At 37.6% G+C, this 12,520-nt stretch overlaps 1 protein-coding gene across 1 annotated transcript; it reads left to right on the top strand.

Moving 5' to 3' along the window:
• Nucleotides 1-990: 990 nt before the first annotated feature.
• Nucleotides 991-11,747, top strand: LOC306859803 (E3 ubiquitin-protein ligase NRDP1-like). Its single transcript, XM_079401075.1, has 7 exons — nt 991-1,319; nt 3,611-3,710; nt 7,065-7,180; nt 7,914-8,185; nt 8,389-8,524; nt 8,680-8,783; nt 9,413-11,747. The coding sequence occupies exons 3-7, from the start codon at nt 7,091-7,093 to the stop codon at nt 9,765-9,767; spliced, it is 957 nt and encodes a 318-aa protein (XP_079257201.1). The 5' UTR covers nt 991-1,319; nt 3,611-3,710; nt 7,065-7,090; the 3' UTR covers nt 9,768-11,747.
• The last annotated feature ends 773 nt before the right edge of the window (nt 11,748-12,520 follow it).

Raw genomic sequence — 12,520 nt, 5'->3', positions numbered from 1 at the left:
ACATAACAAAACGATAAAAAAAATGAAGGGGTATGAATACTTTCGCAAGGCACTGTATATGCAATACTCATGATTCATAATGCACATAATAGAAATGACTCAGTCAGACCTAACTCACAAGGAAGCTCATGGCAGAACACAGCAATCGTAGTGCTGAGTCCACCTGTCAGACTCTGAGAAAATGCAATTTCGTACCCGCTTACCAAATTTACATGCTCCTAGAATAGAGGATTGTGGAAAGAAGGAAAATGATTTTGGAACTGGCATTTCAAGGTAAAAGCTTACATACAGTTGCTTTAAAGGTGCACTAATTAACAGTTATATTTCATCGGTTTCTATATCAGTTTCTCAGATGGTTTAGCTTATGAACCTAAATTATTACTATTTTTACTAGTACTACTGCTACTACTACTATTATTATTTAGCTAAATTGTTTATCTAATGAGTGTACATCATTTTAAACTATTTTACTTAATGCACCTTTAATTTGTAATAATTTTTATGTACCAATGGCTAGTCCATCTGTAAGGTCCCATGACCACCATCCATGCCATGCTTCTGATGCCCATCTTCCCTGGTCCAGGCTGCCCATGAGAATGGCCATGCCCTAAACTCTCATTCTGATTGGCTGATGAGGTACCTATGACAGAGTTCAGATGAATTTAGAAGTTTCATAATTAATGAATTAATGCTTTTTCTCTTGTCTGAAAATAAACATACCCTGCAGTGCGTCCAGCTCCCTCCCAGACTCTGCATCATGTTTCCTTTTCTTTAAATTCTTTTTGAAGATGAGGGCAAAAAAATCCATTAATGGAAAACCTCTCCAGATCTCTTTGCCCAAAATAATTAATAATTTATTAATAATAAACGCTCAGACCCTTGAAAACAGCGTCCTGATGTTCAATGTGCTGACTGAAGATGGCCTAAGATCACAAATAGATTAGATAGATAGATAGATAGATAGATAGATAGATAGATAGATAGATAGATAGATAGATAGATAGATAGATAGATAGATAGATAGATAGATAGATAGATAGATAGATAGATAGATAGATAGATAGATAGGGATTAAATTATTATTTAGGACAAATATATACGCTCTTGGATTAGTATGCATGTAATATAAGAGTAAATCAGGTAGAATTGCTCCTCCACACACACTGTGTCCTGTAGGCGCAGCAGCAGATTCAGTCTGACTTCATCCGCTCGGTTCAGGAAGAGAAATCAGCCATCTCTCAGATCACTACAAATATCATAGGCTCTAAGTCCAGAAATCACATTAAACCTGGGAGGAACAGCGCGATCTACGGGAACAGGTATTACAGACCTGCTGAGTGATTTCAATGCTTTATTTATGTCGACTTGTAAAATTACCGGATAGTAGCACAAACTAGAGGCAATACAGTGATGAAACATGAACATATCAAGACGTTATTTGATCAGAACAGTATTTAAATGACATTACATGGGGTTTAGTAGTGGCTAGAATTTGTAATGTGACATTTAAGGACGTGTAGTGTAATGTTAGACCAAAGCTGCTCTTTCGGTGTGCGTTAGCTAGTTGGATTTCATGCTAGTTAACCACGCTAGCTCCTTAGCATCAACGCATACACTTAAAATTTAATTTTACTGTGAGTAAAAAACATTTTAAGACATTAGTTACTTTTTATACGCAAAAAAACACGAACGCAGTAAGGAAAGCCCGTGGTTGTAATGATTATGTTGGTTGGTTTTGTACAGCACCGTTAGCGAGCTGGCTAATGCTAAGCGCCTACTCGCTCAACCACATCAGCAGACGTGTGTTACAGGCTGGCAGAGGCTTTTTTACATCGCCAGGAGGTTTAATAGCTGTGCAGATGTTTTCAGCTTTCCCGTCCTGTCTGGTTCATTACTGTATGTATGTATTTTGGCAGAAGTACAGTTAGCCTGTCTGTCTGAATCCAGCATGACATTGTATTCATATTAATGGCTGTCTGTAATGTTCAGCTGTTATTTATGATCAGTATGCTTCTCGTTTAAATGGCTGCATCTGTACAGTTAACATTAACCCTTAACATTATCCAATTGTATATGCTGAGAGACAGAACTGGCATGTGTCATATGTATAGACATTTTTGATGCAGGCACACATGTATGTGTGTGCATGTTTATGTGGTTTATGAGGACACAAATTTGTATAATGACATGGGTATGACAGAGGTATTACAATATGTAGGTGGTTTATGAGGACACTGCCTATGTCCCCGTAATTCAAAAGGCTTAAAAAACATACTAACGGGTGTTTTTTGAAAAATGCACAAAGTCTCCTGTGAGGGCTAAGTTTAGGTGTAGGGTTGGTGTAGGGCAATAGCACACACAGTTTGTTCAGTATAAAAACCATTACGCCTATCGAGAGTCCCCATAAACCACAAAAACCAACGTGTGTGTGTGTGTATATATGTATGTATGTATATATAATGTATATGTGTGTGTGTAGAGAGAGCGCAATAAATATCAAGCTAAACGGCATATCACCATTTTGCACCATCAAAACAGCTAATATGTCTCATACTTCAGTTTAGGGGTTTGTCAGACCTGTCATCCAATAATTGGTCCAAAACTTCAGGCAGTTTACACTTATTTTATGAAACACACCACCTAACACTGGTAAATGTGTGTGCTAGTGTTGCTGTGCACTCCCAAATGTGCTCTTGGTGATCATGCATCCGTGCCACTAAACCAGATTTTTACTGAATAAAAGCGAGGAACGCCATTCCTGAAATGGGGGTTGAGGGGAGAATTTTTACCAAATTAAGAGAATTGATCTGTTTCCTAACCCCAGCATTCTGCTTCTTGTTTAATGACTTATCAGATTCCAAAGGAAAAATTTAGTGCCCCTGGATAAAAGTGCTTTACATCACACATGTCTAATCCTTGCTGACTACATCTGCTTGGTTTCAATAGGCTGTGGGAAAGTGACGGGCATCTAAATCAGGTTGGCACACTCCAACCTAAAAAGACAACTTGTTGTGAAAAATCATCGCCGTAGTGCTAAGGTGTAATAGATCATTACCAGGGTGTTGCTTTGTGCACAAGCCTCTATGATGATTTGGTCCCTATATATGGCTCATTGTAAGTCTATGGGAATTTTTTGGCCTGCCAGGCAAACACTGATTAGATGAGCCACATCCGAGTCATGGCTTCTTAACTGCTCTCGAAGCTCTGCCTTCTGATGGCCACCCAAATACATATTGCAAAAATATATTTCATTACACGTCATACCATCCAGCCCTGTGATTGCATGTGAATGTGTAGCTTCCACCCATACATCATCAGCCTCTTGAATGAGTCGGCTACTAATTTGATTGCGACGCATCAAGGCATTAATGGCTTTGGATTTCCACTCAAGAGACAAAGTGGGAGGAAAAAGCATCCATAAGCTTAAATGATCACATTATACAAAGCATCTTGAAATGGGAATGGACTAATTGACCGTAAATATGCCAAACTTGGAAACATTCCAGGAAATGTTTCAAATGGGCTTTTTAAATCTTAATTAAATTGCTTTGAAATAAATAGCAGTGTATTGATTGCATCGTAATGGATGTCTTGTTTTCTCTTTCTTAAGGGGGATGTTCAGTCTTGCATCGTAAGGAAGATCGCCTTGCCCACCTGACACATGAGGACGACTCATTGTACAGGGATCATGAGGGCTGCGCTTTCGTGAGGTATGAATCTACATTTCTTTTGAATGTTTCACACGATATAGTTGCAAGGAAAAAGTAATCCTTTAAAGGTGGGGCAAGCGATTTCTGATAGCCAATGTTGATATTTGAAATCACCAAAACAAATATGCCCCTACCCCAAAAGGGTCTCACCTCTATTTTGATAGCTCCGCCCCACACATACGTACGCAACCCAGGCAATGATTAGTTCTGTGAAACAAAGCAAAACCAATGTTACACCGTGTACTCCGGACGCAAGCGACTATAGAAGTCATTATAATCAGTGATGCTGTCTACACTGGATGTTGCGCGGCGCGACAAATCCCCGACAGAAAACTGCTGCCGAGTTCTGTTTATGACGTGCTGACACAAATTTCAAATGATTTTCAACGGTCGCTTTATCGCATTCAGTGAAGGCAGACTTTAGCTGTTGTGGCGCGGCGTTTCTGGTGTAGACTCACCTATCGAGAAGAAACAAAGCAACCTCGGCGTCCGATCGGAGGCCTTCCGCTCCTTGAGTTCTCTCCAGCATTGGAAAGCTGATCCGATATTTACGGGTCCTACATCTTGCTTTATCGTTCCACAAACGTTTTCCTCTTTTGTTTTTTTTTATTCGCCATCTCTATCTTTCTGTCGCTTGGCTCGGCTGTTCACTGAATGCTCTCTCCTCCACATCATGAGTAGACACGCCCCTTACTGCTGATTGGCTACAAGTTTGTTTTGGTACTCGGCCCCGACTCAGGTTTCTAAAGCGTTTTTGAAAAATTACATACCCCACCTTTAATGTTACTGTGTGTTATATAATCACTTGGATCATGCATATTTAATCAGACATGCATTTTAGTACGTTTACATCTTTTGTACTCTGTACTCCACTAAAAGGTCTGCTTTCTGTAATTCTGAATGGGCGTTAATAATTTAATGATTTTCGCCATAAAATCCGGTCCACTTTGGAGCTTATTCTGGCTATGAACTGTTCTTATTTGTAATCTAGGAATGGGTTTATCCTAAATAGCTGGTAATAAAATAGTAAATTGTTTTGTAAAACAATAGTAAAATGATTTTTGTTTACATGTGTGTATACTGTGTATATTTATTATGTGTACATATAAAAGCAAACATATGCATGTGTATATTTAAGAAAAATGTTATGCTTATATTAAATATATTTATATATAATATAAAATAAGAATATGAAAATAAATGGATAAACAAATATTTTCAAAATATATACTGTATGTGTGTGTATTTATATATACATAATAAATATACACAGTGCACATACATATATAATGTAAACAAACTTGTTTTGGATGCGATTTAATTGCGATTAATCTTTGACACCACTATTATGTTTACATACTATATGTTTGTACTGTGTATATGTATTATGTATATATAAATACACATGTATATATTAAGGGAAATATGTTAATTCATATGTAAAATATTAATATATATATACAATTTTGTCTTTACTGTTCCAATACTTATGGAGGGCAATGTGTATATATATATGTGTGTGTGTGTATATATATATATATATATATATATATATATATATATATATATATATATATACATTGCCCTCCATAAGTATTGGAACAGTAAAGACAAAATTGCTCTGTTGGCTGTGGAGTCAAGACATTTGCAAATGTGATTAAAAGATGAATATGAGACAAAACTACAGAATGTCACATTTTATTGTTAGCCATTTCAACACATACATGTTTTACCAAATAAAAAGAACAGCACTTTTAGAGTTCATCCCACTCATTGATGTGAGCATAAGTATTGGGACAGTTGAACATAAGACAGATATAAAAGATTAAAAGCTATTATTTAGTTGCAGATCCCTTGCGCACAATCACAGCAGTGAGTCTGTGACCCATAGACATCACCAGACTCTTGTGGTGTTTTTCCACTGCATGGTACAGCTCGGAACGGTTTAGTACAGCTCACTTTTGGCGGGTTTTCCACTGGGTACAGTACCTGGTACTTTTTTTTAGTACCACCTCGCCCGAGGTTCCAAGCGAGCCATACCATACATGTGGTGGTGATGGCGCAGTGGATAAGACGCATGCCTTTGGTGTGAGAGACCCGGGATCGAATCCACTGTGAGACACCAATGTGTCCCTGAGCAAGACACTTAACCCCTAGTTGCTCCAGAGGCGTGCGACCTCTGACATATATAGCAATTGTAAGTCGCTTTGGATAAAAGCGTCAGCTAAATGAATAAATGTAAATAAATGTAAATGTAAATACCGTTACCAAAACATGACGTTTAAACTCTGCTGATCACTGATTGGCTGGAGAAAATAGTCACTGCCTGCGTCATTGAACTTTCAGCATGAGACACAACAGACCCGCTAGATTTAAATCAGCACAGCCAGCGAAGGGTCAAACGCAACTGTTTTGAATGAGCGCACCTTTTTTTAAACAACAAAAAAATGTCTGTTTCGTTGTCTGTTGAGGAAGTACAGATGTTCCTCTCGTTGATAGCCGAGGAGCGGATCCAGCGAGAGCATGATGGAGCGACGTAGAATTAAAAAGTGAATAATCCCATTCATGGTGTATTTAATGTTAAATATACAGCTAAATGGAAGCTGATTTTGCTGCAATAACATTTCATTATAGAAAAATAGAAACCGACTGACAAAATGTCTTGATGCTTGTCACAGCTGGTAAGGACAAAAAAAGATCCATAAGGACAAAAAAAGATCTATCCTTGCATTTTTAATCTTAATGCAATCTCCAGGCCACTCAAAATGGTTTCCCATTATGCTGGGTTACTAAATGGGCCCCCACACTTCACAGTAGACCCATATTTTTTTGACGGCACATTAGTAATCTCATACCAGCATACAAACAAACACACAGATATTGCATTTTTCACTTGAGAGAGCTGTGTAGACCTAGTGGCTCTACAAAGAACAAAAGGTCACCTTTGTACAGGAAATGCGATCACGTTACGTCTGTATTGTAGCAGGACATTGAGTGCCTCCATGTTCAGCTCAAAATGCCATGTTCATTAAACCTCTATCAGTTTACTTTTAGTGCATCTAAGGAGTTTTTTTATATATAATCTGAAACCTAATTTTTAAAGCAAATACTGCAAAGGAACTCAGATAATACATTGGTTAAAATCTTTTTGAGGCCTGCTTTCACAGTTCTTCTGTTCTTGTGCTGCTTTTAGTGTTCAGTTAAAAAATGGCCAACAGAAGTTATAAGTTTTTTTGTTTCATCCTGTTGTACTTCCAGTTCTTCTCATGTATCTCTGTCTCAGAGGAAATTGGCTGCAGCTGAGTGTACCGGTTGAGTTCTCACAACACTCTCTCCCTGCCTGCTTCATTTCAGATATCAAAGGATTCTGGTAATGTGCCATGGGGTACGACGTCACCAGGTTCCAAGGAGAGGTGGACGAGGATCTGTTATGTCCCATCTGCAGCGGGGTGCTGGAGGAGCCAGTGCAGGTCGATATTTATTTTCATTCAACTGCAACATCCCTCCTAGAATACCCTGAGAAAGTGACACAGACAACACTGAGTTTGCAGTTATTAGATATCATTGCTCCAAGATCATTGTGTGAATGTGTTTGACAAGGGTCAAAAATGATAATTTTGTAAAAATGGTTAGGGAATTAAGGAAATTTACATGCTCTATTTTTTTTTTTTAAGTATGCACACAATGTTCAATTAATACATTTAATTAAAAATAAAACTTAGTAGTTATTTAAATTATTATTATTATTTCAGTAATATTAATGCAATAATAATACTATTATTATTATTTCTTAGCCAATGATAATAATAGCAAAATATAACAACAATAGTACTTTATTATTCAATTAATTATCTTAGTAATTAACAAAAAATATTAGAATTGTTTATCATCATTATTAAATCAGTTATTTGAATAATTATTAATAAAAACAGAAAAACAGTATTATTAATAATAACATTAATAATAGTAAAATTACAACAATATTAATACTCTTATTGTTATTGGTAAAGTTATTTTATTATTTTTCTTATATAAATTACTGCCTTTGCCAGTGGATTTATTTTGCAGGCCCCCCCCCTCCCTTTTTTTTTAAACATCAAAACAATTACACCGTGCAAAATGTCTGAAAAATACACTTCAGCAAGAAAAGTCAGTAGGCACTGAGTTCAGGTTACACCCTGATCAATCTGTCTGTTCTCTCAGGCCCCGCATTGTGAGCATGCATTCTGTAACGCCTGCATCACACAGTGGTTTGCACAGCAGCAGATCTGCCCTGTGGACCGCACCGTGGTGACTCTTGCCCATCTTCGACCCGTTCCCCGAATCATGCGTAACATGCTTTCCAAGCTGCAGATCTCCTGTGATAACGCCGGCTTCGGCTGCACTGCCACCCTTCGGCTCGACCAGCTGCAGTCACATCTCAAAGACTGCGAACACAACCCTAAACGACCCGTCACGTGTGAAGAAGGCTGCGGGTATCTACCATATTTATCTAGTTCTCACTTAACCCACTAATGTGCTGTATGGATGTGTTTGACTGTAGTTCCATGGTTCTCTGCATCTTTTTCAGCTCTGCATCACACTGTTTTTTAATGCAAGAACACATCCTGTGTCAACAGCCCTTAATTGTCTTCAGTGTTTGTTTGACATTTTAATCACGTGCTTTTTTACTCTGCAGGCTAGAAATGCCCAAAGATGAGATGCCCAATCACAACTGTATTAAGCACCTACGCAGCGTGGTGCAGCTACAGCAGACCAAGATTGCAGACCTAGAGAAGACTGCAGCTGAGCACAAGCACCAACTTGCAGAACAGGTCAGACCTGTGTGTTTTCTGTTTTATCATGAAGCTGCGTAAATGTCACTGTCATGATGTCACATGAATTTATTTGAATTTAACATCTTGGATTCTTTGCTCTGATAAGCACACACCACACTGTTTTTAATATTCTCATGATTCCTGTTATTCAGAAACGTGACATCCAGCTACTGAAAGCTTACATGCGAGCGATACGAAGCTCTAACCCTAACTTACAGAACCTGGAGGAGAGCATAGAGTACAATGAGATCCTAGAGTGAGTGAAATGTTCTTCTCATTTATCTTTATGAATTCATGACTGTTTAACAGTTTAAAATGTTTGTAATATCTATCTATATAGACATAGAGACGCACACATTACCATTCACAATTTTTTTTTTTTTTGAAAGTACAGTAAAAACAGTAATATTGTGAAATATCATTATTTATAATTATAATGTTGAAAACAGTTTTTCTGCTTAATATTTTTGTGGAAGTCTTGATACTTTTTCAGATATTTTTGATGACTAGAAAGTTCAAGAAGAACAACATTTATTTGAAATAGAAATCTTTAAAAGTCTATTTTGTCAATTTTTATCAATTTACTGCATCCTTGCTAGATAAGTATTTTATTATTTAAATCATACTGACACCAAACTTTATATACATTTGTACATATACCTACAATATATATATATTGTGTGTATGTATGTATATGTGAAAATAATAAGACTAAGGCCATAGTTATTTGTATTGTGTTGTGGATAAAATGTTAGTCTACTATGTAAACAACGAGTATGCTAATTACTCATGAATACTGATAAGTTACTGTTGAGAAAGTAAATAATGCTGATTCCATAATTGTTAATGTAATGACTCTCAAACCAACCACTGTTGTTTGGCCAGGTGGGTGAACTCTCTCCAGCCTGCTCGTGTGACCCGCTGGGGAGGAATGATCTCCACTCCCGACGCCGTCCTCCAGGCTGTCATCAAACGATCACTCATAGACAGTGGATGCCCGTTGTCGATCGTTAATGACCTCATTGAGAACGCCCACGAGCGTAACTGGCCCCAAGGCTTGGCCACGCTGGAGACACGGCAGATGAACCGCCGATATTATGAAAACTATGTGGCCAAGCGCATTCCCGGTAAGCAGGCCGTGGTGGTGATGGCCTGTGAGAACCAGCACATGGGTGAAGATATGATTCTGGAGCCGGGGTTGGTTATGATCTTCGCTCATGGCGTTGAGGAGATCTTATAGTCTGTACATAGCTGGGTGCCAATGATGAAAAGCAGAAAGGGGTTTACAGAGACTGAATTGACCCCCCCCCCCCCCCCCCCCCCCCCTCTAAAAAATTCTCAGTTCATCCCACTAAAAATATTAAGACCTCTTCGACAGTCGTTACCTCAAATTTTAAGGACGGACACAGGCAGAAAAACCTCTCCGCTCGTGGTCCTCCAGCATTCCCTGTTCTCTTTGCCTTAAATGGAAATTTTTCAAAAAGTGGACCCTAATGACAAAAACCAACTTGAAACATTATCAGGGACGATGGTACACATGTTTTAACATTAACATTGAAATTAAAAGGATTTGAAGTGATGTCTAATTTCCCTTTTAACATTTATTTCCCTCTTGAGAGCAAATATGTCACTCACAGCTTAAGACAAGTTAAGATTCTTGTAAATACAGATGATAAAGAGATATAGACAAATATGCTATCTGTTCTTGTTCTAATAGAGTAGTGGACATTTTTGCTGTCTTCATCTCAAGTTTGCTATTTAGAGTAGTGTGTTTTTAACAACCATGGATCTCAATCTTTCTTTTTTTTTTTTTGTCCTCAATAGAGCTATGATTAAAGTATGCTAGATAAAGAACTCTGTTCAGTGTTTGCACTGTGTGGTGAGTGGAAAAACAAAATGTCATGAATCTCGTTTTGTGAAGATGTTTGTTTTTCTTGAGTGGAAACCGTGATGGTGAGGGTATATATGACAGAAATCAACAGCTGATTTGATACCTTTTATTCCACTCTTTAATTTTCAATTCAGTTTTCTTCAGAATGTTTTTTTTTCTACTGGCATCACTGGCTATTACACTATTATAAATCAGAACCCGATTTTTCTTCTTTAAGATGGTCTTAGTGACCTCAGAGATTTTTGTCTAGTAATTTCACCATATGCAAACCCATAAATGATGGATGAAAAGCTTATGAATCAAAATTAAGTATGAATACATTGTGAAAATGACCAACTTACCGCTGATGAAAAACATGATGTCTGTGGAATCTCCTGCAGAAGCTCAACCATATCTGGACCTTTTTACTGTGGTTCACATCAGAACTGTTTTTATCCATTTGCCACAGCACCTTTTGATGAATTTCAAATAATAGAGAGAGATGGAATGGTTGAATGTTTGTGTATATTGTGCAATTGACTCCTGGATAAGTGGATAAGAATTTATTTTGCATATTTTACATACCTTCGTTGTATATAGTTGATTTAAGAATCCGTTTAATTTGTGTTGTACGATAGTTGTCTCTGCAACCAAAGTGTTTTATTGTGTTGTATGCACATCGTGCTTGCTTTTTTTGTTGTTGTTGTCGTTGCAGGACACTGAAAATGTAAGTTCAGCGATTCTGAAATGTATCTTCAGAGCAATTGTGTGTCATCTGCTTCAGTGTTACATAGACCTGAATGCTCATTGCGTTGTTTACAGTAGCTTTTTGCAAATGTTGTTCAATGAGCTGAAAACTAAGGACCGAGAATGTTTTACTCTGCAATATTCAGCCAGGTCTGTGTGTGAATTAGGAAGAAATGTCTGTGAACTTTGCCTTATCACACTTCATTCGATGCTTCACTGCATGATCGCTGTGTATTGTCACATGACTTCTCTGCACATCGTCTCACAATTGCACCCTGAAGCTGGAGAGATTAAACATGACCCAGTGTGTTTCACTTCTTGGTTCTGATGGATCTGATCACCTTCCGTATCATTCATAAAAATAAAAGTTCACATTTTTGCATTCGATTCATCATCTGTTACTGGACACGCAAGACTTTCTCGACTCTCAGGTTTTATCATCTGATAACAGGGATGAAACGTTCGAAGAGCTCATGTTTCCCGCTCCAGCATTGTCCATGGATGTGGCATTCTTCTGTTTGTTTGTTTTTATCTTTTATTCTTGCTTTTGTGCTGTGGGTTACTGACAGAATATAAATAAATATAAATGATTTTGCAATACGACACCAGAGTCTTTGTCTTTATTATTAAGATGGTAGCATAAACTTCTTGTTGATTGTGTTGTTCACATCAGCTGTTTTAGAAAAAGACCAGTGCAATGCAAACCAGAATGGAGAGCTTACTTCCTTGTGTTTTTGCTGTTTTTCCCATCTTCTACCACAGAGTGTCACTAAAGTGCAATTTAACTGTTAAAATTAAAAGTCCTAAGAGTTTTAAAGTATTTCTGTTGCCATATAATGCCATAATTTTGAGCTGAATGAGCTGTTATTATTGCTATTTGATGACTGTAGTCACTTCTAGCTGCTGATCTATGTTCAGTGTTTTGAGGCCAAACAGCATACATATTCATGCATGCAGAAATAATCCTCCTGTTGTTGGTATTTTCTTTGACCGGCCTGTAGCCACTAATGCAGCAAGTCGTTTTATTCCAGCCCGTTATAGTACCAATGAGGATAGGAATGTCACATTGTTTTTCCAGCAGCAGCTCTCATTACCAGCTTCTGCTCCGCACGAAACAGAATAACTGCTCACTCTTTTGGTAATAATATTCTTTTATGATTTTGTGTATTGCATGTACAGTCAGGTCCGGAAGTATTTGGACACTGACGGAGTGTTTGTGCTTTTGCCTTTATGCACCACGACAATGGATTTGAAATAAAACAATCAAGTGATTAAAGTGCAGACTTTTAGCTATATTTTAAGAGGTTCCACAAGAATGATATTTATCGGATTTACAACCATTTTAGGCAAAGTACCTCCATTTGGAGGGCCTAGTA

The sequence above is a fragment of the Barbus barbus genome, assembly GCF_936440315.1.
Source record: "Barbus barbus genome assembly, chromosome: 40".
Taxonomy (NCBI): domain Eukaryota; kingdom Metazoa; phylum Chordata; class Actinopteri; order Cypriniformes; family Cyprinidae; genus Barbus; species Barbus barbus.
The sequence above is the reverse complement of the archived record's forward strand: the minus strand, read 5'-3'. Positions and strand labels throughout refer to the sequence as shown.